Source organism: Mauremys mutica, chromosome 8 (genome assembly GCF_020497125.1).
Source record: "Mauremys mutica isolate MM-2020 ecotype Southern chromosome 8, ASM2049712v1, whole genome shotgun sequence".
Classification (NCBI taxonomy): Eukaryota; Metazoa; Chordata; order Testudines; family Geoemydidae; genus Mauremys; species Mauremys mutica.
The window spans coordinates 66,537,833-66,565,557 of record NC_059079.1 but is presented as its reverse complement, the minus strand read 5'-3'; the positions used below and the strand labels follow the sequence as shown (position 1 = coordinate 66,565,557).

Here is a 27,725-nt window from a genome sequence, read left to right as displayed (position 1 = left end):
AATCGATATAAGTGCTGGTGGGGCTGGGGAAGAGACCTCGCTGCTGCTACTTGCCCATCAGCCTGGGGAAAATGTTCCGCCTCTTCAGTCAAACCAGGCGTTGTTTGCAAGTGAAGCGAGCGCTGCAGAGACAGGAGTGGCCCCTTCGGCCAGCACACCTCACAGCTGCCACACAGCAGGCCAGGTGAGGGGCAGATTGGGGAGCTAGGCCTAAGGGTCGGGACATGGGGCACTCTCCTTTGCCCCTGCTGGGATCATGCTCTGGGAATCCTGGCAGGTCAGTTGGGAATGTGTGTGAATAGCTCTCTGCTGGGGAGTGACCTGACCTGCTGTGCTCTGCACTCCAGCGTGAAGAAGGCTTTGGCATTGCCCGGGAATAGGGATCTGACACAACGGCCATTGGGAGCCACACTGAGGTGGCTCTGTGATCTGGGAGAAGGGGGTGCACTGCACAGCTGGTACTGCATTAGGAGGGGATGTGAGCAGGGTGAGGGCAGAGCAGTAATACAAAGGGCCCGGGGTTTGACAATAACGGAGTGGAGGAACATAATCCCAAAGGCAGGTATGCAGGGGGAGGGAGAGCGCTGGGACCCAGTAAGGGTGGAAGACCTGGGCGGGAGGGTGGCAGCTAACTAGACCCAAGTTTGCAATCTGATTAGGCTGCACATGCAAAGCCACCCTGTCCCACATCAGAGAGGGGAGAGTGCCTCTCTCTGCAGCTGTGGTGCAGCTACAGCTGGATGCCCCTCTGCACCAGAAAGAGAAGGATGACAATTTTTGGAAGTATTTCAGAGAAGGGCAGCAACAGGCTGGAGCTGAGGAAAAGCTGCCAAGAACAGATTGTGTACAGCTTGGCTCCAGGGTGATGTGATTTGAATAGTAATATGGAGCACTCACTGTACAGAGCACTTTGGGCCTGATGCCAAGCCAGTGAAGACAATGGGAGCTTCTCCATTGACCATGGCCTATGAATTGATCCCTTTTATACATGAACTAATTAGGGTGTAAACAACAGAGCAGGAGAGGACTAGAGAGCTAGGAGTAGTGGTAAGGAATGTAGGCAAAGGCAATGTAATGGGGTATCAGGAGAGCCGTTAGGCCGTGGAATAACACCCCAAGGAGTAGAAGCGAGTCCCCTGAGTTTGGCCATTTAACACACGACTGGCAAGGAAACTGGAGGGAACAATCCCTCAGCAGTGGGGGAACGGACTACTCAGAGCTGCAGAGAGGCTCGTTCTTCTCCAAGTAGAGCTGGGGTGGCCAGCCTGTAGCTCCGGAGCCACATGCGGCTCTTCAGAAGTTAATATGCGGCTCTTTGTATAGGCACCAACTCTGGGGCTGGAGCTACAGGTGCCAACTTTCCAATGTGCCGGGGGTTGCTCACTGCTAAACCCCTGGCTCTGTCAAAGGCTCTGCCCCCACTCTACCCCTCTCCGCCCCCTCCCCTGAGCCTGCCAGGCCATCACTCCTCCTCCCCCCTCCCCGAGCCTCCTGCATGCCACAAAACAGCTGATTGGGAGGTGCGGGGAGGGAGGGGGAGACGCTGATCGGCAGCTGGTGGGTGGGAGGTGCTGGGAGCGGGGTGCAGGAGCTGATGGGGGGCTGCTGAAATGTTACTGTGGCTCTTTGGCAATGTACATTGGTAAATTCTGGCTCCTTCTCAGGCTCAGGTTGGCCACCTCTGAAGTAGGGTAACAAACAGAACTGTTAGTAATAGGGTTGCCAATTTTGGTGGGCTGTATTCCCAGAGATTTCATCACATGGCATAATCTTTAATTCCTGGAAACTCCAGGCCGATCCGGGAGGGTTGGCAACCCTAGTTAGCTGTGACTGAAAACAAGGGGTGGTTTAGAATAAAACAAACACTGCCTTGGGGGCCGGGGGGACAGGTTCTATAGCATGCAGAGTCCCTTCTGGAGCATGAATCAAAGCAGCTCTGTGCATGTGTGGAGAGGGGCCCCTGCTGGCTGCTGCTGCTTTGCAGACATCTGCAAATGGGGTCATCTCTGAGACGGGCTGTGTGGTTAACAGATTGCTGCCCATGAGGAGGCTGCTGTGCCCTCTCTTGGCTCTCCAGCCTGTGCTGGATGAGGATGTGCAGCCAGATATCCCCGCTCGCGAGGGTTCTGCTGTCTCCTTTGGGGTCTGTGTTGGGGTAGCGTGTGTTATATGCTGTCACAGTCTCAGGTGTCTGGTATGGCCTCCGCGGCCCACACTAGGTCTGTGCTTGCACGCATGCAGCTGACTGTGCCCCTGAGGGATCTGCAGTCTCGTCCCACCACATGTCAGAGGACACTCAGCGTTCTCCTTGTCTTTCAGTTTCTCCACCGTCTCTGTGGAGCACTTGTCTCGGTCGGACTCATGGCCGAAGGACGTGGGCATTCTTGCACTTGAGGTTTACTTCCCTTCGCAGTACGTAGAACAAGTGGAGCTGGAGAAGTATGATGGCGTGGAAGCCGGGAAGTACACCCTGGGCCTGGGCCAGAAGCAGATGGGCTTCTGCTCAGCCCACGAGGACATTAACTCCCTATGCCTGACCGTGGTGCAGCGCCTTGTGGAACGCAGCCGTCTCTCCTGGGACTCCATTGGCCGGCTGGAGGTTGGCACGGAGACCATCATTGACAAGTCCAAGGCCGTCAAGACAGTTCTAATGCAGCTCTTCCAGGACTCGGGGAACACGGACGTTGAAGGCATCGACACCACCAATGCCTGCTATGGAGGCACAGCCTCCCTCTTCAACTCTGTTGACTGGGTGGAGTCCAGCTCCTGGGATGGTAAGTGACATCCAGCTAGTATGGGTGTAGGTGCCACTGCTCTGCCACCAGGGCCCAGCCAGGGCTGCCAGTGAGAGATGGCCAGTGGCAGTAGGGCGGGGTAATGGCTGTCCCGGCTTCACAGTGGTTGATACCCCAAACTGGTGGCCTTCCAGGCTCTGAACTGAGGCCTCGAGGGCAGCAGTGTTAAGAAGATAGTGGGGATTTGGTTTAGGGTTGCCAGGCGTCCGATTTTTTACTGGAATGTTAAAAGTCCGGTCGGCGGTGCAGCGGGGCTAAGGCAGGCTCCTTGCGGCTCCCGGAAGTGGTGGCATGTCTGGCCCTTAGGCACAGGGGTGGTGAGGGAGGCTCTGCGCGCTGCTCCCATCCCAACCACCGGCTACACAGCTGCTGGACATGCCGCTGCTTCTGGGAGCTGCCTGAGATAAGTGCTGCCCGGCTGTAGCCCATAGCCAATACCCCCTCCTGCACCCCAAACCCCTCATCCCTGGCCCCACTGCAAAACTCATACCCTGAGCCAGAGCACTCACCCCCCCCACACCCCAACCCCCACCTCAGCCTGAAACCTCCTCCCGGACCCTGAACCCCTCATTTCTGGCTCCACCCCAAAGCCCGTATCCCCAACCAGATCCTCACCCCCTCCCACACCCCAACCTCCTCCCCAGCCCTGAGCCCCCTCCTGAACCCCAAATCCCTTGTCCCTGGCCCCACCCAGAGCCCACACTCCCAGCCAGAGCCCTCACCCCCTCCCACACCCCAGTGCCCTGCTCCAGCCCAGTGAAAATGAGCACGTGAACAAGGGTGGAGGAGAGCGAGCAATGGAGGGAGGGGTGATGGAGTGAGTGGGGGCAGGGCCTTAGAGAAGGGGCAGGGCAGGCCCTCAGGGAAGGGGTGGGGCAAGGGTGTTCTGTTTTCTGCCATCAGAAAGTTGGCAACCCTAGTTTGGTTACAAATTGGCAGTGTGCTCTCTGGGCCGGGCCCTCTGTGCTGGAACTGAAGTGTCTAAATCAGGCTCGGTGCTGTGCCTGGCCTCCCTGTCTGCCTCCCCATGGCTTCTGCTACAGCAGCCTTGCTGGGAGCCCCCTGAGCGGCTGCTGGGCCTTATCTTGCATCCGAAGAAGTGGGTATTCACCCACGAAAGCTCATGCTGCAAAACGTCTGTTAGTCTATAAGGTGCCACAGGATTCTTTGCTGCTTCTACTGGGCCTTATCTGGTGCAGCTGCCTCAACAGCTCCCCCGCTGGCTATGTGCAGTATCACAGGAAGGAGGAAAGCTGATCTGACTACTCCATTGCTGCATTGGAGCCACAGGGAGAGCAGGCTGGGAGCTTGGCGGCACCAGGAGCTCTGAGGAGGGAGGCACAGGAGCTAGCTACACTCACTGGGGAATCATCCTCATGGTCGGGGAATCCCCAGCAGGGTGCTTGCCAGGGGTTTCTACTCCCTGGGTACAGAGCAGCTACCATTATGTAAGGACTTGGGGACTGTCTGCAGAGATCAAAGGTCCAACACCGTCTTGCAGAGGGGATGCCGGCTGGGCCTGCAGCCTCAGAGGGTGAATATAGCATAAGAACATAAGAATGGCCATACTCGGTCAGACCAAAGGTCCATCCAGCCCAGTAGCCTGTCTACCAATAGTGGCCAATGCCAGGTGTTCCAGAGGGAGTGAACCTAACAGGTAATGATCAAGTGATCTCTCTCCTGCCATCCATCTCCACCCTCTGACAAACAGAGGCTAGGGACACCATTCCTTACCCATCCTGGCTAATAGTCATTAATTGACTTAACTTCCATGAATTTATCCAGTTCTCTTTTAAACCCTGTTATAGTCCTAGCCTTCACAACTTCCTCAGGCAAGGAGTTCCATGGGTTGACTGTGCGCTGTGTGAAGAAGAACTTCCTTTTATTTGTTTTAAACCTGATGCCCATTAATTTCATTTGGTGGCCTCTAGTTCTTTTATTTTGGGAACAAGTAAATAACTTTTCCTTATTCATTTTCTCCACACCACTCATGATTTTATATACCTCTATCATATCCCCCCTTAGTCTCCTCTTTTCCAAGCTGAAAAGTCCTAGCCTCTTTAATCTCTCCTCATATGGGACCTGTTCCAAACCCCTAATCATTTTAGTTGCCCTTTTCTGAACTTTTTCTAGTGCCAGTATATCTTTTTTGAGATGAGGAGACCACATCTGTACGCAGTATTCAAGATCAGGGTTTACCATGGATTTATATAAGGGCAATAAGATATTCTCCGTCTTATTCTCTATCCCCTTTTTAATGATTCCTAACATCCTGTTTGCTTTTTTGACTGCCGCTGCACACTGCATGGACGTCTTCATAAAACTATCAACCATGACTCCAAGATCTCTTTCCTGATTAGTTGTAGCTAAATTAGCCCCCATCATATTGTATGTATAGTTGGGGTTATTTTTTCCAATGTGCATTACTTTACATTTATCCACATTAAATTTCATTTGCCATTTTGTTGCCCAATCACTTAGTTTTGTGAGATCTTTTTAAAATTCTTCACAGTCTGCTTTGGTCTTAACTATCTTGAGCAGTTTAGTATCATCTGCAAACTTTGCCACCTCACTTTTTACCCCTTTCTCCAGATCATTTATAAGTTGAATAGGATTGTGCGGTAGGGAACAGCAGGCTCTGGCTTCTGTTGCCGTTAAATCGGGGTCAGTTGGAAGCAGGGTTGTTCAGTACACGTTCTGGTTGCTTTAATGCAGAGCACACATCCCGAGCAGTGCAATAGCAGGGGATGGGTCGCTCTGTGCTGGTTGGGGCCACTTGATGTTTTTCAAGTATGTTCAGCCCTCAGGCTGAAACAGTTGAGCCTTGTTGTCTCCCATAATGAGGAATGTGGCCAAGCCCTAGGCAAGCGGCCCGGCCTCTGCAGTCCCAGAACTCCACAGTCCTGTCTCCATATCCTACCCACTGCCCCCTCTGTGTGAGGTCGATGCACATCTGTGAAAGTATGGCAGCAGGCGACATCTGAAACCGTGTCACCATGGCAGTTTGGCCATGCCCCTTTCTGCACCGGGGGCCCTGTAAACGTCTGCTTGGCAGATTGTCTGGGACTTTAAAGGTGACTTTCAAAGCTTTCTTCCCCGCCAAAATTGCACTTGTGCCCTTTTCTTGATTTTTAGGATGTAAAGAGGGCTGGAAAGAGCCAGCTCCGGGCTTCCCTGGTTTGGCTGTAGGACCTCTTGGCTATTTCAGAGGATGCCTATTGTTCTTTCTCACAGGGATGTTGCATATTTAGCAAAGGCTTCCTTCCCCCAACATGTGACTCACTGAAGTGAAGTAGATGCTAACAAACGCAAACACGGACTAAACGCTTCATCTCACCTTGGTGCCACTTTCTTGACTCTTGTAATGTCCTGACTGCAGGAGTTGTCTGCCAGCATCCCAGGCTTCCTGGCTAGACCACTCTGAATTTCTAACAAGGAGGAAGAAACCTTTTTAAATAAAAAACGTAAATGCGTCAGACCCCCTTTATCCATCAAAGCGTCTACCCCTCAAAGCAAGGTGGTGGTGGTGAAAAGGGCACATGCTCAATTTTGTTTCCCTTGCAGGTCACAAGGGATTTTTCCACCTTTTGGCACAGGGATAAACAGAGATTTAGACTTTTATGTGATTTTTTTCATGTTTATGTCTAACCAATTCTACGTTCTCGTCCCGTCCTAGGGCGCTATGCAATGGTGGTCTGTGGTGACATTGCGGTCTATGCCACTGGCAATGCCCGTCCCACGGGAGGGGCAGGAGCTGTAGCGATGCTGGTTGGACCAGAGGCCCCTCTGGTGCTAGAGAGAGGTTGGTACCATTAATACGATGACTTTTTCTTTCCTAGGAATGTTTGGTGCTTGGCCAGAGCTGGCCAGGTTCTAGGAATAGGCCAGTGTCCGGGGGCAGCTTAGCCCTGGAGACACATGGTTCCAGGTTGTGTGTCTCTGGACATCAATCCTTCCTGAGCCTTGCAGCAATTGGTCTCCTGTGGAATTCATGTTTCAGGATGGGAGACGGACATGGGGCACTTCATGGCTCTTAATGAGAAGATCAGTAGTGAGTCAGGGCTGTGTTTTTGGTCTGAAGTCAGTGGGAGCTGCTGTGTGCCCAGCACCCCACTCACTTGGGTTAATTCATAAGTAGGCACCTAAGAGCCTAATTCTAGGCTCCTGTTTTTCAAAATCTTGGCCACTAAGTCTGTGTATGAAAAGAAAACTGTGGAGTACCGAGTCCAAGCTGCTGCAGTCTTCTCCATGCAGAGGCGAAGTGTGCAAAGGAGGCATTCATGAAAATAAAATGTAAAAGAGGAAAGAACTTCTCAGGTGCAGTCATCTTACATGCCTGATGTGTGGCTGCTCAGCACTATTTAAACCTCATGGAAAGAGATATTTGGTGTGATGCCCCAGTGTGTCAGTGCCTCCCTTTGGCCAGACAGGGCATTGCACAAAGTCTGCTTGGATCAGCGGGGCGGTCAGTCCACTCTTCTTCTCTGACTTTCTGTAGTCCTGTTCTGGGATCAAGGGCATTAATTTCCATCCCAGTGGGGTTTACAGACTTCCCCTTATGCTTGGTGGGGGTTAGCTGGGCCTTGTCCTCAAGGGGTCGAGAACCCCCTTTGGCTGATAAGGGGTAGGTGGGGGAACCCAGGCCCACCCACTCTGCTGGGTCCAGCTCAGGGCCCTGAACCCAGGCAGGCAGAATTAGTCCTCCACAATTCTCCTGCTATGCCCTAAGCTTCTTCCTATCTCTTCTTCCTTGGGTCTGTCGGTTTCTGCAGCTTGTGGCTCTGGCCATTTTTTCTCTGGGTCATTGTCATTCCGGGGCAGCCTCTCACTAGCTTCCTGGCAGGACCCTCTGCCCCTGGCCTGCTTGCTCCTCTGGCAGCCACCAACCCCTCTGCTTCTCAGCTCTGTTACTCTCCCAGCTGCTGTGAGGCTGCCGATCAAGGATGATCAGCAGTTCCTCCAGTAACTCCTTGGCTGCCAAGTCCACATGGGGTCTACACGCTCCATGACATGTTGCAACATCTAAAATGGTCTTAAAACTCATTGAGAAGAATTGCTGAATTTCCACAGCTGCCATCAGCCTCGTGGTTGGCTAAATAAAGAGAGAATGATTGATGGCCCCGCTTCAGTAATATGTGGTGGCACTCAGCCAAACTATGCGTCAAATATGAATCGGCCTGGCTGCACTGAGGACAGTGTAGCTATGTCGCCTTTCACCAGCTGAGACTCTGGCCCTGTGTCTGTGCATTTCCATCCAGCTAGCATAAGTGTGGTGAAACTTGTGATAAGCACAAGGACTTTGATGGAAACAGAGCACATGGTTTAGACAACAAAGAACTTTACTAAGAGGCACTAAATTTGCAAAAACAGATAAAGTTTTTTTTGGAAGATCTTGACAAATTACAGACTGTGGATACAACTGTCCCCGGCCCAGTACGCATGTGGCTTGACCTAATTAACAACAAAGGACTGGAAGTATACAAGAGATATAAAATAAATAAATAAATACATAAATAAAAAGATCCAGAGAAGCTGAGATCTTTCCATAATCTGGCCAAATGACTGATCCAGGAACAGGCTACTTTAGTTGTGCCCATTCCCAGGATTCAACTGTGTTATGGAACAAACACACCTTTTCCCTGACATTTAGCAAATGGAGCAGGCACTACAAAGCCCTCTGTCGTACCTGTTACTGTTCAAACCGGGATGAATCATACAAGAAAACAGAGCAATCTACGAGTATGGATATCACACTCCTGCTGACTGTGCACAGCTCAGGAAGGTTCCTAGCCGCTGTCCCGAAGCAGGCAGCGCAATGCTATATGAACCAGGGCCACCCAGAGGATTCAGGGGACCTGGGGCAGCGCTGGGTCTTCGGCGGCAGGTCCCTCTCGGCGGGAAGGACCCGCCGCCGAATTGCCGCCGAAGAATGAAGCAGCGGCAGTAGAGCAGCCTAAGTGCTGCCGATCGCGGCTTTTTTTTTTTTCCCGTCGCTTGCCGTGCTTGCACTCACCAGGCGGTGCCCATCGCCGAAGTGCCGCCAAAAACCCGGAGCGGCTCGTGGGGCCTCTGTGGGGCCTGGGGCAAATTGCCCCACTTGCCCCCCACCCTCTGGGCAGCCCTGATATGAACTCAGACTGATGTTGATCTGTGCGAGACCCACTGCCAGCAAACAATACATGTCCTTGTCAGTGATGTAGCCCCAGAGACCACCTGTGTCACAGATACCAGGTCGGGTGGGAGCGCTGGTGTCACAGACTCACAGGTCGTGTCCACTCTTGGCCCTGTACGGTTCCTGGGGGGAAGCCCCTTCAGTGTGACAGCCCTTCTCAGGGGTCCACTCTCTCTTGGGGGTTAAGCCCCTCCACCTCCTGGAACCGCACCTCTCTGAGCCTTAGCATGCCTGTCTCTCACTGTGGGCCCCCTCAGGGAGTCCACTCGCTCCTGAGCACACACACCCCACCCCCGGCCAGGCCTCCACTCCCAGAGGGAATAATGCAACCCTGTTCTCTAGACTGGAGAGACTCTCAGCCAACGTAAAACAGGAGGGTTTATTGAGCATGTGAACACAACATAGGAAACTCTCAGGTCCTGCAGGCCTGGCCTCCCTCAGCACAGCACATCTAAGTCTCCCCTGCATCCAGGTGGGCTCTGCCTGCTCTCTCCCTCCAGTCCCAAGCCCCCGTGCTTTCCAGCTGGGCATCCAATATCACCAGCTCCCAAGCCCTGCCTCTGTCCTTTGTCTTCTGTTGTGGTAAACAGGGTTGCCTGGGCCTCCTCTCCTCTCAGCCATCCTTTGTTCCCCACTGGCTGGAACTGGCTGGTCAGGTCACCAGGGTCTTCTCTCCACAGCCCATTGTCCTTCCACTGGCCAGAACTGGTTGTGATTCCCGAGCTGGGCCTCCTGGTCACCAGTCGCTGGGGTATCCATTCTCCAGGCCATTGGCTTGGGTCCCAAGTTCCGTAGCTTGTCCTCTGTAACAACAAACTCCCTCTCCCATCACCTCGTTAAACCAGTAACACCCAGGGAAACTGAGTCCCACCCCCGCTGCATGCAAACCATTGAAAACCCTAGAAAAAACCAAGAAAATCTCCCACTTCATCACAGCTGGCTCACTGTTTTTCCCAGCCCGTCTCAGGCCCAGGAACCAGGCCTTTTGTCTTCTCTGCAAAGGTCAAGAACGAGGTGCCTCTGATGAAAGGCATCAGATGACCTTGTCTTACCTGACGCTAGAACCAGGAGCCAACGCTAACCTAGAGCTCACGCTCACAGACAGACTACGGGTTCACTACGCTGACCCTTGTCGGCAATGATGGTGCATGCCCCAGACTTGGTGTCCCGGGGGACATTAGCATCGGAGGCCTTTTCAGCACGCATGTTAAAGCCTAAAGTCCTCACTTGCCGCCCTAGGATCTCACAGGCCGTCTCTGGTCCAACCCACACAGTGGGTCACATCCGGGTCTCTGGAGTCGATTCGCTGCTGATCACATCACAGCCCAGTTGCTGGCTGGGCTGGGCCTTCACCTCCGTCAGGCAGCGACCTGGGAGCTGTGAGAGCTCTGACAAGGAACGTGAGCCTGACCTGATCACACAGCCTCTTAGACGCTATCGAATTCCAGCACAGCTGCCTGCCCAGCACAGAACGGGGAGTCAACGAACCAGTGAATTGTCATCCTGGTACTTCTGCCTTGACTTCTGACACACTGTCCCCCATAGGCGCTGACTCCGTGGGTGCTCCTCGGCTGGAGCACCCACGGGGAAAAATTGGTGGGTGCTCTGCACCCACCAGCAGCTCCCCACTCCTCAACCCAGCTCACCTCTGCCTCCTCCCCTGAGCGCTCTGCGTGCCAGCTTTTTCCCTCTAGCTCCCAGCGCTTGCACTGAGAAACAGCTGTTTCGTGTGGCTGGGAGGGAGAGGGGAGGAGGGGGAATGCAGCGCGCTCAGGGAAGAAGCGGGGCCGGGGCGGGGATTTGGGGAAGGGGTCCAATGGGGCAAGGAGGGGGCAGAGTTGGGGCGGGGACTTTGGGGAAGGGGTTGGAATGGGGGCATGGCAGGGAAAGGGAAAGGGTGGAGTTGGGGCAGGGGGGGCATGAGTTCCCACCAGTGCTGGGGAAAGTTGGCGTCTATGCTGTTCCCCCCATCCCTGTGTCCCCTTCATCTCCGTCACCCAGCTGTTCTCCACTCTGAGCTGGATGTGGGGTCGGAAACTCAAGTTTGGATGGCAGAAAATGGAGGCTGAAGCAGATTGACACACACAACTGCTCCAGGCCTAAACTGAGGCTGTATTACATGCCCTGAACTGTCCTATCTGCCTCCATAGTAGCTGCCCTAAGGAGCTGTCCAGGGTGGTAAACAGCTTTCCCAATCCTGAGGGCCTACAGCCCGCACCAGAGCCCAGCACCAAGGGCTGCAAGGAACCATCATCCTGCTGTGCTGAAAGGTTAATGCCTGTTCAGGAAGGCTTCAAAACAGGGCCCTCTCTGCCTGTACCCAGCCACCAGCAGCCCATTCCTGGAGCTCAGCACATTCACTCCTTAGGGAAGACTGGAAACCCTACAGCAACTTGAATCCACCCAGGCCCTTCCTGGTTAGTGCAGGAGAGTCCTGAGCAAACAGCCTCATTCAGGGAAGGAATCTTCCCTGCCCCCCTTCAAACACACAACTGTCCAACCAGCACTGAAGAAACCTTCCCTGGACACATCGGTTCTAGCTGGGCACTGTCTAGTATCAATCTCCCACTCCTGAGCAAGCTCGGAGTCGCTAGCCAAAGGCCAACTACATGCTCATCTAACTGAAGCTAATATTCCAGACCTGGCACAATCTGGATTTGGTGCAGGATATGGACCTGAAACTGCTTCAGTGGCACTGCTGGATGAACTCCTGCTGTCAGTCGATAGAGGGCAGACATCCAATCTCAGCCTTCTGGGTCTCGCTGCAGCATTGCCCATGGCCAGCCATGAGATGCAGCTGTCCTGCCTATGAGAGGTGATGGGTCCAGGGAGTGCACTAAAATGGTTTAAATCCATCTGGTAGGGACACACTCAAGGGGCAGTGATAGAAAAGTGCACTGCTGCCTCTGAACTCATCGCTGGTGGAGTCCCTGGCCCTAGTCAGCATCTACATACAGCCCCTAGGGGAACTGGTCAGAGGACATAGACTCAAGTGCAGCGATATGCACATGACACACCTCTCTACCTCTCCTTCACCACGTTCAATCACACCATTATCATCAGGATGGCCAGTGCTGGCAGCCAGAAGAAGCACTTTGAGGAGTTTGCAGCCATGGTCAGTTCAGTCCATAGCTTAGGAGCCTCCTGAATTCCTCGCTGACGCTGAGCTCTCATGTGGCAGTGTCCATGAGTAACACTTTCTGCTACCTCCAGCTGGCTGGGGGACTCTGCTCCACCCTGGCAGACAACAACCTGGCCTCAGTTGAACACAACTTCGTCACCTCTCGGCTGGGCTGCAGCAGTGTGGTATACCTGGCCATGAAACTGGCAGCACTTAGCTCAAGTTTCCTAATATAGAATGGGGCAGCACATCTCCTCAGCAACATGGGATGCCATGGGCCCAACGAAACCATCCTCTGCCCCCTATGCCAGCTTCCCATAGAATATTGAGTTCACTGCCTCAGTCCTTAACTTCCAGGTGCTCAATCCCTGCCTCGGCCCAGGTCATCTAAGAGGGACTAAAGCTCCAGGATGAGGACTTGACAACTTTGCACCTCTGGCACAATGGACCTCTCTACTATAAGGGAAAAGCTCGTGTGTGTGTGTGGGAGACTGAGCTTTCTTGAGGTCTGGGCTGGAATGAACTCCCCTAGGAATGCAGGACCATCCCAACCTTCACCACCTTCCCTTCCCAGTGCCCAGCACATTTCTTTGATCTGCCGTCTCTGTTATAAGCACAGAGCAGCATGTACATATTTATATAAAAGCACTCCAAGCACTCCGCCACACAGAATTTCCCCTCTAGAGGGAGGCTAAGAGAAAGTGGACCACACACACCAGATGTTAGTCATGTTGCGTTATGCACAACTGGAAGGTGCTCAGATACTACACAGACGGGGTGGTACAGGAATCTACCTACCTTCCCAGTGTATCCAGAGAAGGTTCTCTTCATAGAAAAGATCTCAAATATGAAGGCTATAGGATGAGGTCAGAGCAGGAAGAGGAGGTGGAAAAGTGGCTCATGAAATGAATGAATTTTGTGAATTTTATGAGGTGAAATTTTTTTTGTAAAGAGCTGTGGTGGGTTTTGGCTAAGAGGTTCGTTGCAGGTCGGGGGCTGGTATGGAGAGGATTTGAGGTTCTGTTCCCCTGCTGTCTCCAATACACAATGGTGAGTCTGTTTTCTCTCCTCCAAGGTGTTCGGGGAACCCACATGGAACATGTATATGATTTCTACAAACCAGACCTGGCTTCAGAGTATCCCATGGTGGATGGGAAACTCTCTATCCAGTGCTATTTACGGGCCCTGGATCAATGCTATTCTGTCTACCGCAAGAAAATCCAGAGCCAGTGGCAGAAAGGTACAGAGCCTACGAGTGAAGTGGGAAATCTTGTGTGTGCCATAGGTTAGACAAACACCTGTCAGTGATGGTCTAGGTTTCCTTGGTCCTGTCTCAGTACAGGGGGTTGGACTAGATGGTCACTTCCAGCTGGACATTTCTATTATTCTATGTCAGCAGGGGTACCTGCTCCTCTGCCTCTGTGGGGCTCACAGTCTGTCTCTCTGCCCCCCTTGTTGTGTCTGCCTACCCAACCCCAACCCAGGTTGTAGGGCCTGTGGATTTCTGGGTAAGAGGACAGAAGGGCCATAGACTGGAGGGGCCAAGAGTGGTGGGAATGCAGGGGTGGGGATAGGAGGTGGAGACACCAGAAGTCCATGAACCTGTAATTTATTGGCCTCTGACCTGGCTGGTAGACAAAGTGGTGGGAGAGCCGTTGGAAAGAGGCTGGTTAATGCGGTGTCAGGGGCCAGGCCTGGCTGGGTGATAAGACAGGCAGCACATGTTGAAATGGTGGGTGCTGTTTCCTCCATCTGAGGAGAGTTTAAATCCTTTTAAAACCTGTGTTTCCCTGCTGTGACCCATCCAGGGCTCTGTGCCTGGGGGGCTCGCAGGCGGCAGCATGCCAGAGCCATGAGGGCGTTCCCGATTGGAGGAAGGCGTGAGCGCCTGGCTGTGTGGGCATGTGATGAATAGTCATGTAACCAACCCGCTGCCCCAGAACTGCCAGGCTGAGCCCAGGCAGTGGCAGCTGGGTCTGCAGCACTCGTGGTTTGCTGGATCGAGAGAGCCCTTCCAGCTTCAGGGGCCAGTCCCTTTTCAAGGTAGCTCCTGTGCAGGAAGGGTGAGACTCTGCACCAGAGAGCTGTGAGGGACTCTCCTGCCCTAGTTTAGTATGAGGGTGAATATATCTCCCCATATTGTCCCCATTTCTGGCATCTGGGGTTGTCGGTGTCTCCTTATGCAGCATGGGAAGGCTGTGGGTCTCTTCCCCACTCACCCATCCCATTTCCCTGTGTGGGGTAGGTCTATGGGTCTTTGCCTTCAGTGCCTGCTGCAAGTGCTGTGGCTTTCTGTGTGGAGTGGGGTTGATGGGTCTCTAATGGGTGGCTTCCATGTCCTGTTCTGCTGCAGTGGGGGTGGACAAACCTTTTACCCTGGAAGACTTCCAGTTCATGATCTTCCACACGCCCTTCTGCAAACTGGTGCAGAAGTCTGTGGGGCGAATGATGCTCAACGACTTCCTAGCAGCTCCCAACCCCGACACGCAGAGCGGCCTCTACAAAGGGCTGCAGGCCTTCAGGTGGGTGAGCACTACGGAGCAGGAGTGGCCTCTGCCAGGGGTGTGAGAGTCCCTGGGCTGCCAACATCCATGGAGGGACAATTCTGCTAGTGGGGCTGCAGGAAATTGGAGCAGGGTCCACACATCTGTGGCATATCCCCATAGGGACTGTGCAGGGACAGATGCTTTTTCAATGTCTGTTGATAACAATACCCAGCTTTTAGTTAGCACTTGTCATCTGCAGAGCAGTTCAGCAGCATTATCCCAATTTTACAGATGGGAAAACTGAGGCTCCAAAAGGAAAAGTGACTTAACCAGCAGGCCAGTGGCAGGGCCAGAAATAGAACCCGGTCCCCTGAGTTCCAGTCTCATGCTCCAGCCACTAGGCGTGTCTTGGTGGGACTGTTTTTTCCTTGGGGTGCTGTGGATGCTCAGGGGAGAGGTTATTGTGGGAAGATGTTTGGGGTGAGTGTGTGATTTCCTTAGCGAGGGTGCTAGGTGATGGGGAGGCGAAGAGTGTCCTGGCAGGGTGGTGGGCGTCAGGGTTCGTGTTACCCCTCTGGCAGGGGCTGATGCATTATGGCAGGCAGCATTTTGGTGTGAGGGTCTGCGGGCACTTGGCTCTGTAAGCTGTGGAGGCTGGTATGTGGAGGGTGAGGCTTGGGCAAGGCTTGCATGGGAGCTGCAGGCATTCAGAGGGGTGTGAGCCTTCTAGCAGGGGATGCCTGTGGTCAGGCGGGACATGGCTCTCTGCTGTGTCAAGGTTTTGGGGAGGACTGAGTGCATTTTGGCCACTATGGGTGTGACCGCAGAGCCAGAGTCAGTGGACAGGAATGTAGCAGCAGCACTGAGAGATCCCCATTCATGGACCAGGACCCCACTGTGCTAGGTGCCGCATAGACATGGAACAAAGAGCTGTTCCAAAGAGTTTCCAGTCTAAGTATGAGACAAAGGACAAGAGGCAGATACAGTCAGGGGAGCGGAAGGAAACAGTGCTGGTCAGTGTGGCGGGTAGGGGTCTCAGCACCAGGACCAGCTCCAGACCCCAGCGCGCCAAGCGCGCGCTTGGGGCGGTGTCCCGTGGGAGGGTGGCAGGCGGCTCCGGTGGACCTCCCGCAGGCATGCCTGCGGACTTTCCGCTGGTCCCGCAGCTCCGGTGGACCTCCCGCAGATGTGCCTGCGGAGGGTCCACTGGTCCCGCGGCTCTGGTGGACCTCCTGCAGGCACGTCTGCGGGAGGTCCACCGCAGCCGCGGGACCCGCAACCGCCAGAGCGCTCCCCGCAGCGTGCTGCTGTGCTTGGGGCAGCGGAAATCCTAGAGCCGCCCCTGCTCAGCACTCCAACTGCCTAGCCACGCCGGGTGTTTTGCAGGCATCATGGCAAATTGGCTGGATCGCGAACAGGGCTAATGATTCTTTGGGAGGTGCTTTTCTACTGAGAGATGAGGATTGTTATTGAAGAGCTAAGGATTGTTGTTTGCCGGGGAAGCAACGGTAGCAACTCAGTAATGAAGCCTGAGCGGAGCTGTGCACTGAAAGCATGGATTCAACCTTTTAGTTATGTCTGAAAATACAGTAGTTCCTCCCATCCCTGGAGCAGCTGCTCTCTGGGAGCAGAATGAACTTTCAGAGAATTTACAAGGCAATCTATTAGTTTAAGAATCACATTTCTTAAAGGAGGTATTTTTAATTTTATACCAGACTTTTTTGCGCCTAATAATCTTAGTAACAGAAGAACACCGACTCTTCAAATTTCCCGTGGAGTTAAAACGCCCTGGAATCTTGTGCACAGGCTCCAGCGTATAGACAATAAGGCCAGGAGGGACCATGGTGATCATTTAGTCTGATCTCCTGCACATGGCAGGCCACAGAACCTCACCCACCCCAGGGCCAGCTCCAGACCCCAGCGCGCCAAGCGCGCGCTTGGGGCGGCGTCCCGTGGGAGGGCGGCAAGCGGCTCTGGCGGACCTCCCGCAGGCATGCCTGCGGAGGGTCTGATGGTCCCGCGGCTCCGCTGGACCTCCCGCAGACATGCCTGCGGAGGGTCCGCTGGTCCCGCGGCTCCAGTGGAGCATCTGCAGGTGTGCCTGCGGGATATCCACCGGAGCCGCGGGACCAGCGGACCCTCCACAGGCACGTCTGCAGGAGGTCCACGGGAGCCGCGGGACTGGCGACCGTCAGAGCGCTCCCCGTGGCGTGCCGCCCTGCTTGGGGCGGCGCAAATCCTAGAGCTTATGTAACAGACCCCTAACCTCTGGCTCAGTTACTGAAGTTCTCAAATCATGGTTTAAAGACTTCAGATTATAGGGAATCCACCATTTACACTAGTTTAAACCTGCAAGAGACCCGTGACCCACGCTGCAGAGGAAGGCAAATAATTGGATTCATGATAATTTCCCCCCATCATTCTTCATAACTGAAGGTTTCTCCTTCTGCAGAGGCTGAAGGTAGGGTGACCAGGTAGCAAGTGTGAAAAATCAGGATGGGGGGGTGGGAAATAGGCAACTATATAAGACAAAGCCCCAGATATCAGAACTGTCCCTATAAAATTGGGATATCTGGTCACCCTAGTTGAAGGTTAGAGGTCTACTAGAGAAGTCCATGAACTGCCGTTTTTCAAAATGTCTGCTATCTCCTACTGTCCTCAGTAGAACTGAAGTGCCTCGAACACCTCACATCCTGGGGGAGCGCCATCTTCCCTGAGTTCCGCTATAGTTTCAGTCCTATTGAGAACAATGGGAGGTGGGAGCCATTTTGAAATGCGGCAAATTCTTTGTGACAATCTTTCAGTTATGAAAAATAGGGGCAAAACATGGCCATCAATCTAAATAGCTTTTCAAAAACTGCCCATTGCACCAGCTCTGCTCAACAGAGAGGTCAGATTTTGGGGGTGGGAACTAGGGTGTTTGTGTGTTTGTGCAGGGTATGTGTATGTGCAGCTGCGACACCCCAATCCCACATAAGGGATGCCAAAAGTGGAAAAAAACAACAATAGGGCTTTTAAAGAGACAAGGTGGGGGATGTGATATCTTTTGGAAGCTGGTCCAATAAAAGATATGACTTCACCACCTTGTCTCTCTAATAGCCCGGGACCGACACAGCTACAAGGATGCTACATGCCTTTTAAAATCAGTTTAATCTTAGATATCTGAGTCAATAAACATGAAAAAGCCTCAATCATACTTGTGTGATCTCACAGTTCAGGGCAATTACACCTGTATTCCCCTTCCGTGCTCCAGCCAGGGCACCCACTCTCAGGCTTCTTGCTTCCCAGCTGTCACCTCTCTGGGGCGGAGACGTGTTTCTCTCCCTCCTGACCGGAGTCTTTTCTGACTGCACCATTCCCCCAGCAAGCCAGACGGCCTAAGCACACCTGCTTTGTTTGTCTTCTCAGAGGTTCTGAACAGTGTAATTGTTCACAGCTGAGTTATCGCCTAGCTTTTTCTAAGCAAGCACATTTATTCTTAAGATAAAAGTGTTACAGAGAAAACATTGCAAACAATAAAGGAACCTACACTCAAGCTAATAAGCTCACCAGAGATCACCCCCTGTCTCTACCAAGGGCTCTAGCAGGTGAAAAGTCATTCAAGCCCCTCCAAGTGGCTTTTCTATGGTTATAAGTCCATAACCACCTTGGCTGAGAACAAGCCCACCAGTGAGTGCCTCTTTTATCCAACTGGGGCCTCTCATCTTGTCCTTCTATAACAGGTGATCTGCAGACAGTGGGTTACTTCTGAGGGCACAGTTAAGAGAGGGGCCAGAGATGAGAAGTTGCCTCTTTCCACAAGCATTTCCTGGGAAACCTACTCAACTAAAAGTTCAGCCTTGTCTGGCCCATTGTTTCAAAGAGTCCCTTGAAGATCAGAACACGGCCAGGGTTTGCATTAGTCCTGGCTCCCTCCTAGAGATGTTCCAGACAATCCCTCAGGAACACATGAACATTTGCATTTTTAATACAGTGAACTCCTAAAATGCTTCAACGCAACTCAGTCAAGCTTGGCTAGGATATGTAGGTAATTGCCACATGTGTCACCTACGGTTCTTGTATTGCCAGCACAGGGCAGAGTTAAGGTTTTTGCTGACGCAGAGAGATTTAGTTCCGTTGTTAAAAAAACACATTCAAGTGCAGCCTGTGTCCAAGAGATCACTGTCTGGAGAGAGGCCAAGACGGGGCAGAGTTCAGGCTGTTTGGGTGCCTAGCTGCATTTCCAGACCATAATGTGTTTGGATTTGTTTGACTTTACCCTTCCCTCTGAATTTCCTGGGTTTCGGAGAACGCCACCATCCCAACTGCATTTCACCCCAAGTGATGGGTCTGCACTCCCAGCCTTGATGGAATTGTTTGCTGTCTGGGAGCTGTAGTAGTGCTATGGCAGGTGAGATTTCCCATGGGGGCCATGACCATGTGGGGCACAGAGGTGTCCCTAGAGAGCCTGTGGGCATTTGCAGGGGCTCAGATTTCCATGGGGGGATGGTAGCTGTTTGGTGAATGACAGTTCTGTGTTGGGGGTATTGAGGTTTCTCTAATGCCAGTTGCAGGCGTCTCCCGAGATAACACCGAGTGCTCCTTGCTGCTCTGCATCCCTACTGAGTGACTGGCATGAGGCTGTCCAGGTCCCTGTCTGGCAAAGACATGATGAGTGTCATGTCGCCCAGCTCGATTGTAAAAAATGAAAACACAAAGCAGGTGTGGGAGCAGCAGCTGTTCGAGGGGCTCAAGACTTTCTAGCCGGGCTCTGAGGAGTGTGCAATTTCCCTAGCTGGAGCCGTGGTCCATCAGGCAGGTGAGATTCTCTTCCAGGGGCTGTGACTGTCCAGGAAGGGGAGCAATTCCCCAGTAGGGACTGTGCAAATTCAAGCAGGGTGCAATGTGAGTAGACAGGGCTGCAGGACTTCAGGCCGGCGGCACTTCCCTAGCAGATATTTGCAGAGCTGCCAGCCGTTGACCCTTGCTGCTATCCATATGGCCCGCTGTGGGGAGACGGATTGCCAGAGGGGATTCGTGCTGGGCAGCTGGTGCATTTTCCCAGCGCAGTTGGTCCTCCTGGCTGGTTAACCCACCAGTGAACCTCCTCCTTCCTCTTCCCAGGGGTGTGAAGCTAGAAGACACCTACTCTGACAAGGATGTGGAGAAGGCCTTTCAGAAAGCTAGCCTGGAAATGTTCAGCCAGAAAACCAAGCCCTCGCTGCTCCTCTCCTCTCGCAACGGCAACATGTACAGCCCATCCATGTATGGCTGCCTCGCCTCCCTCCTCGCACAGTGAGTGCCAGCTCCAAGCACCCCTTTCCGCCAAGCCCTGCCCCACCCCTGTGTGCCCAGGCCTTGGGACTTCCACAGCCCGGCAGAGAACAAGTCAGGGGGTTGGGCACAAAGCTGACTTCCAGTTGGGATCTGAGCCTGCAGCCTTTGTGCTGAGCAGCCGTTACTCCTCGTCTAGAGGGCCTTTCTCAGTTACTGAGTCATGATGCGGGGAGTCTGACAGAACAGCTGTGATTTTTTTCAGGACTAGTCTCTGCCTGAGGTTCCATTTTTTAAAAAAACTGACACAAAAATGACTCAGCCACTTGGGTACCAAAGCTCTGTGCATGTGTGTGCGTGTGCATGGCGGAGTGGTTGGGCTTGTGTGTGCACATGTGGGTGTATTTGTGTATGTGAGTGGACGTTTGTGTGGTGTGTGTGTGTGTGCATGAGCATGTGTGCATGTGCATCTAAGCGGGTGGCTGCATGTGTGTGCAAGCATGCAAGCAGGCAGGCATGTGTGTGCAAGCATGTGGGCGTGTTTGAGAGCAGCAGGGGTGTGTATGCTCAGTCGTGCATGTGTGTGCATGGGCACATGCTTGTGTGTGTCTGAGTGGGTATATGTGTGTAGGAGGGGGATGTAGCCTTTGCCATTATAAAATATTTGTTCTTACAACCTTCTCCTGACCCGCAGTTACTCCCCAGCAGGAGGGCTCGGCATGAGAAGGGGGCACATTCCAGGTTGCACAGTGGCCCTTTCTCTGCCATGACCTGTCTGTGGGTTTTTCCCTTTCAGTGCTTCACTTTGCAACTTTGTGTCTTTTTATTTTGTTCCGTGCATAGAGTTGTCGTTTAACCAAACCCAGTGTGTGTCAGAGGCAGAGGGGAAAGAAAAGACTCAGCTGCTCTCGGGGTGGGGTAGACCCTGCTCCTGCAGGTGGGCCATCGTGCACTCCAAGGATGACGGTGCTAACTGTGCCTTGCAGAGCCTGCCTGTGCCAGGCCCTTAGTGCACACTCTCTCCCACAACTCCTAGTTCTGCCCAAGACACAGCAGTGTCCCCTGGTCTCCCTGCTCTCAGCAGGGACTGCCATGCACACTAATGCTCCCTGTGTGCTGCTCATCTAGCTGCTGGTTTTCCTGTCACGCCCATCACCAGGGTATCTTGGCTCCCGGTGCATGCTCTCTCAGCTGCTGTCTCGAGGCATGTCTGAACTTGATCCTTCTAGGCCCCACTTCAGGGAGCCTGCTGGTATGGAAAGCCTGGAGACAGTTTCTCCCCACAGTAGCTGGAGATCTGATGTTCTGGCTGCTCAGATGCAGGTGGTTCTCCCTTACCTCACTAGTCATCACCAAATCAGCCCGCAGTGGTGCCCACTCGCAACTCCAAACCCTGCTTCTGTTCCTTGCCTGGATCCTACAGACCTTAACGCCAGCGACAGGAGCAGGAGGCAAAACTCTCCTGCCCGTTTCCTGGGGTTGCCTGCTGTCACGCAGGGGGATTGTTTCTATTTTAGGGAGGTACAGCCTAGGTTCAGCCCCGGGGCCATTTCTGGTTGCCCTCCACTGATTTAAAATAAAATCTCTGATTTCCAGCATGTCCCAGGTCAGAGTAGCTCACCTACAGCCCACACAATGCCCCCTGGGGCATCAGCTTGCCTGGCCGTGTGGGTAGCTCCCAGGATTTGGGGCATCTGGCCTTTAGCACAGACATTCTCCACTGACAGCTTGGTTTGAATTGCCACAGATACTCTGCTCAGCAGCTGGCTGGCTCCAGGATTGGGGCCTTCTCCTATGGCTCGGGATTGGCTGCAAGCTTGTTTTCCATGCGCGTCTCGCAGGATGCTGCCCCGGGTGAGTCCCTTCCTATTCGCTCCCCTCGCTTGTCGGCCATTGGACGCCTTAGGTGGCAGTGATGGCTGTGGAGGCTCATCCTGCCTGCTCTGGCCTGGGGATGAGACTTCAGTTCTCACCCCAGCCCTCATCCTGGGGAGCGCCTGAGCCCTCAGCCCGGGCATGGTTGTAAATATCCTGAGTGCAGGAGCAGACAGTGCAGAGTGCGGGGTGGAGAGTGGGCCTGGACAACCCCCCATGGAGCTGTGTTCTGGCTGCAAAGACCAGACTCTGCTGCTGCTGGGGTTAGCAGAGGGAGTCTGAGGGTCATTGCTTGGAGGTTCCATGTTGAACAGGTTTTGGGGGGTTGCCTTCCAGTGGGTGGTAGTAAAGGGGGACCCTGGAACTGCCACAGCAAACCTGACCAAGGATCCAGCCAGTCTTGACTGTGACAGCGGCCAACACCCGCTGCTCCAGAGGCAGGTGCACGAACCCAGGGCGAAGGGGGGCAGTTAGGGGGTTGCTTGCCCCTGGGGTGTGTGTCTTTGAGTTTATTCTGAGCTCCTCAACGGCTGGCTGAGATTGGAATGTGACCCGACTCACAGTGTGACTGCAGAAAGCCCTAGGGACACTGTCCCCGCTGGACTCCCACCCCCATCCCGAGCTGGGTGCTGGGATTGGATTTCAGGCCACCACACAAGGGGGTGAGGTGAGATTCATTAGGGATTCTTTGTCGGCTTCTGAATGGCTTTGCCCACCTGGGGAAGGAGGCAGATGGTGTACAGGGCCTGTGGGGACAGCCTTGGCCTGCAGGGGGAATTACCTGGACACCCGTCCCCCGCAGAGGAGCTGCGATCTGATGGGGCAGTGTTCATTGGTTAAGGATCCCTTGGGCACCCTCGGCTTCCCTGGCCCTGACTGGCCCTCTCTCTCACCAGGCTTTCTCTTTGCTAGGTTCCCCCCTGGATAAGCTGGTCTCCAGCCTCTCTGACCTGCAGACTCGCCTGGATGCCCGGAAGTGTGTCCCCCCGGAGGAGTTTGCAGAGATCATGAAGCAGAGAGAGAAAAGCCATCACCTGGGTGAGGGAGCACAGTCAGAGGGCCCAGCGGCCAGCTGCAGCCAGCACTCTAGTGCTGACATCTCAGTGGGGCTGGACTTCCTAATGTTGGGTCCCTAAATCCATGTGTAGGCACCTCAGAAAGGGGCCTGATTTTCAATCATGCTGAGCACCTCCAGCTCGTCTCAAAGAGTGGGTGGGAGTGGAGGAGGGTGCGGATTGGGCCCACGACCCCTGTCCATGGCAACTATTACTGGGAAGCCCTTGCTGCTGCTTTGGGGGAGTGAATCCAAGTGGAGTCTGCATGGTGGCCAGCCAGGAAACAACACTGCACGTCAGTGAGCTGGGGCAGCTGGAAGTCACTGGCAGACAATACACATGGAACCACACATGATCCCCTCTAGAGACATGCCTGAAAACCCTTGGAGTACCAGGAAAAAGGCAGGTGTCTCTTCACCCAACCTGGTCTCCGATTCAGTGTCCCCGGCACGCTTGAGAAATTCCTACTGACATCCTAATTCTGCAATAGACATTGGCCCCCTTGTTAAACCACCGTGAACAGCTGGACACACACATCCCCTCGTTAATCACCGGACAATGCTCCCTTACCACTGGCCCTCCTTCTTCTTTTGATTATGTACAAACTGAATCCAGGGAAACAAGGTCTCTTCTGCCCTGGGTACCCTTCTTCCCTGCTGGGGGAGCATGGGACTCTCACCTCTCCCACAGCCACTGAGTGCAGGTGCTGGCCAAAGCTCTGGAGGATCATTTGAGGCCCTCACATGCTGGGAGCCCCACTGAGCTTAGATGTGCTGCGTCCATCACCTACTGTCTGTGCTGGAGACCTGGCTGGCTGGAGATTTCTGGAGCCAGTCTGGCCAGGCAAGAGCGCCTTCCAGCTCCCCAGTAGTGTATTTTCAGGCAACGGGGGCCAGCAGCTGGAGCCCAGGCCTGGAAGTCAGGAGACCTGGCGGCTGTTCCCAGTTGTAGCTTTCAGATCACCTCATCCCAGCCAGGGCTGCGCTGGGAGCCTGCAGGGAGTCCAGACCTCAGGGTGACACTTCCCTCTCCCTGTGGCAATGCTGCCAGGTTGCTTACAGCGCCAGCACAAGGGGGATCCTGCCCCACAGCTGCAGCACCCATGCTTCAATCCCGTTCCTCTCTCTGCAGTGAACCACACTCCCCAGGGCTCTAAGGACGACCTGTTCCCTGGCACCTGGTACCTGGAGCGAGTTGATGACAAACATCGCCGGCAGTATGCCAGGAGGCCACTCTAGGGGGGACAGGCTGCCAGGTGAGTCTAAATCCTCCTTGGGGGCCTGGTGATCACAAGGCAAGCAAAAGCAGATGGGGAGATGGGTGAGTGGAGTGGAGGAACAAGGGATCAAGCCAGTACTTGGAGGGACTTCCTTTCTGAGTCCATTTCTCCTGGGACATGGGAAGAACAGGAACTCTGGAGATTTCCACAAGGATGGTTTCAGTGGGAACTGGGAAGGTCTGGGACCACCCAGCAGCTGGGTGCTCATCAGAACATTAGTGGCCAGAGCCAGTTGCTTCAGAGAAAGGTGTAAGAAGCTCACAACAGGCAGAGGTGATGTAATCTCCCCACCATACTGGGTCTCATCTTGGTCTCCAGCAGTTGGAGACTGGCTTACGCCCTGAGACAGGAGGTTTGGTCTCCCTTCCCAAATGTTTGTCATTGCTGATGATACATCTGGATATCCCTGTGTGATGTTATTGATATAATCTGGGACCATATAGAACATGGTTGCAACCAAGATCCTGTAGTGGCACCAAATCTTATGTAAAGGGAGTCATATAAGGTGTCTAAGACCAGGTTATGGGTTGCTGGTTATGATTATGCTGTCTGTATGCATGTGTCATTTTGTAGTTGAAGTTATGAGTATTAGCTCTGTACTGTCTGTACTTCAAACTTATGCTATGCTTCTGGGAGACATCCCAGACAAGTTGGTGTTAGCTCTGCCTAGCCTGCTTGATGGCCCATTAAGGACCATCAGCTACACAATTGACCCATTGAGAGAAGGCAGATATGCCTTGTAACTCAGCAAAGTATGCAGGGACTTGCCCATGTGACTCCAGACTCCATTTTGCTGTAATTTTCCACAGTAAGAACAAAGAAGTGTTCTTACACCTGGAAAAGCCTATAAAAGGCTGATGCCTCATCTCCATCTTGTCTTCAATCCTGCTTCTTACCTCTGGAGGAACTTTGCTACAAACTGAAACTCTGAACAAAGGACTGACTGACCCATCCCAGTGGGGGATGTACTCCAGAGACTTGATTTGAACCTGCAGTTTACTCCATCACTGCTACAAGCTTGAACTAAGAACTTTGCCATTACTGCATGTAATTGATTCCATTTAACCAATTCTAGCTCTCATCTCTATCTTTTTCCTTTTATGAATAAACCTTTAGATTTTAGATTCTAAAGGAAAGGCAACAGCGTGATTTGTGGGTAAGATCTGATGTGTATATTGACCTGGGTCTGGGACTTGATTCTTTGGGATCGAGAGAACCGTTTTCTTTTATTGGAGTGTTGGTTTTCATAATCATTCATCCCCAGGACGAGTGGCACTGGTGATGATACTGGGAGACTGGAGTGTCTAAGGAAATTGCTTGTGTGACTTGTGGTTAGCTAGTGGGGTGAAACCAAAGTCCTCTCTGTCTGGCTGGTTTGGTTTGCCTTAGAGGTGGAAAAACCCCAGCCTTGGACTGTAACTGCCCTGTTTAAGCAATTGGTCCTGAATTGGCACTCTCAGTTGGGTCCCTCCAGAACCACATCGTCACACCCTGGTAGCCAGATAAAGGTCTAGTCCCTCTTAGAGTCCTGTGAAATCCTTGGCAAGACGCAGAAAGGGACTGGCCGTTGGTCAGTCTGGGCTCTTCTAGTTCTTCTTGCTCATTTCACATGTTCCTTGCATGTGTGTTAACACCTCTCTGTCTTCACCTGCTCTTTGAGGGCAGCTCCACCTGCTGCCTTACTCAGTGCTAGTGACCCAGCAGCTGCTGCTAGCATAGAGCCTGAGTTTCTCACTTAGCAACGTGCAACACTGTCCTAAATCTGGGGAGGACTTAGCAGGGGGAAAATGCCCTTGGAGAGAGGGGCTCACACTGGGGAGCTGAGCGAATTTGGGAATTTCCATCTTGACATCTCTACCTTTGATTTGGTCCTGAAATGGGACAAAAGGTTGGAATTTCCCATGGAACAGCAAGGTCTAAACATTGCGTTTTAGTGTTATTGAACAAAACAAAACTTTTCAACATTCCCCACAGCAAAATGCTTCATTCTGAGTCATTTCAACATTAAACTATATTTCCTTACAGTGGCGCATTGCCTTGTGGGGGGGTCACCTGTCCTCACTGGGGGCTAGGCTCCCTAGTCAGATTACATCTCCCACAATGCACCCAGTCATGTGACTCCCATGAGCCACCACGCAGCTTGGTCAGTGTGAAATTCATGCCTTATGGGAGATGTAGTGCTCCGGCAGCCCAGCCCATGGGAGAGAAAGGGGCCAGAACTACCACTCCCATAAGGCAATGTGCCATGATATGTAAATACAGTTTTATGTTTTATTGAACTGCTACAGAACTAAACATTTTGGGTCAGTTCAAAACTGAAATATTCTGATTTGATTCGAACTGACCTGAAATGAAATATTTCGCTTAGATTTTCACAAGGGAAAACTGAAAAGTTTCAAAAACTGTATTTTCCATTGGAAAGTCATGCATACAAATTCCCAACCAGTGCTAAGAGGATGGTAGGACCCAGTGCCAGGACTCAACAGAACTGCTCAGAGGGAGGGGCTAGGTGGGGCTGGCAGACCCTGGGATAGGGCTTTGCTGGCACTTTGGGGCAGCAGGACTCTGGTCCCTCTACCCGCACATGCTGCATGCCTATCCTCTACCCGCACATGCTGCACTTGGAGCTGGGGGGCGATTCCCAGCTGGAGGAGACATACCTGCGCTAGCTCTCCTGGAGCAAGTGTGCTACAAACAGACAGTAGCCGTGCACTGCGAGCCATGGGAGGGGCTAGCTCCTTCCCCAGAGGGGGGAGCAAACTGGCAAGTTTCCAGAATGGGGGCCGGCTCCCATCTGTTGAAGTGGCTGCGGTTGGGCGGGTTCTGGAGGAGGAAAGATTGCCCCCCCCGACTGCAGTTATTGGGCTGGTGTCCCAGGTGAGGAGCTGGGGTCTGTACCAAGACTGCGAGCTACCATCAGGGGTGGGAGAGAGACAGCAAATTAATCCACTCTTATTGCTCTGTCCCTGTAGACCTGCCCAGCCTCGTCAGAGCAGATCCCCAGGCAATGGCCGAACCACCAATGCAGAGCTTGCAGGCTCCCACTGCACCAGCTGCAAACACCCTGGCTCCATTATCGCAAACGGAAAGACTTGTTGTTCTTCCCAGGGACTGCACGCTCGGCTGAAGGGCCCCGTAGAGATAATGCAGCCCTGCGTGCCTGGTTGAGAGCCTCACACCATTCGCCATGTCGGTGCCTGGGTTAGGACATTCTGTGATGCCAGGCGCTCATTCCATCCCTCCCTTTTGGCACCCCTTTGCTGGAGGAGTACATTTCTGCAGCGGCAGGGTGATAACCTGGGTGTGTGAGGATCACTCCTCTCTCCTTTGGCCAGCTCCAATAGAACTCAATGGGGATCAAACCACAGGGTGCTATTAAATAGAAATAAATTCCATAAGCCTTCAGAGCAACGCTGATATAGGTTGAACAGAGCCACAGCCTGTCAGTAGGTTGTTTGAAATTCTCCTCTAGGATGGTTTAAAATTCAATAGATTTTTTTGTTCTCTTTCTTTCTTCAGCGCTTTCCCCCACAGGCCCTTAGCTCCTCCCTTCATAGGTGGTGCTAGCTGTCCTTTGGCTGAACTGACCTATGAAGAATGGCTCAGACGATGTCACTGTGCAGAGTGCTGTACTACTTTCTATTCCATATGCTTTTATACTGTATACAGAAATAAAGCCATTATGAAAA

General features: G+C 53.1%; 1 protein-coding gene across 2 annotated transcripts; it reads left to right on the top strand.

Moving 5' to 3' along the window:
* On the top strand, window positions 1-27,725 carry HMGCS2 (3-hydroxy-3-methylglutaryl-CoA synthase 2). 2 transcript variants are annotated; one of them, XM_045028433.1, is made up of 10 exons: window positions 1-184; window positions 2,320-2,774; window positions 6,472-6,597; window positions 13,164-13,328; window positions 14,442-14,610; window positions 19,678-19,848; window positions 21,575-21,681; window positions 22,615-22,740; window positions 23,889-24,012; window positions 27,556-27,725. In XM_045028433.1, the coding sequence occupies exons 1-9, from the start codon at window positions 72-74 to the stop codon at window positions 23,993-23,995; spliced, it is 1,539 nt and encodes a 512-aa protein (XP_044884368.1). In that variant the 5' UTR covers window positions 1-71; the 3' UTR covers window positions 23,996-24,012; window positions 27,556-27,725. The 2 variants fall into 2 exon arrangements, with proteins under 2 accessions (XP_044884368.1, XP_044884367.1); XM_045028432.1 differs by having other exon boundaries at window positions 27,009-27,725.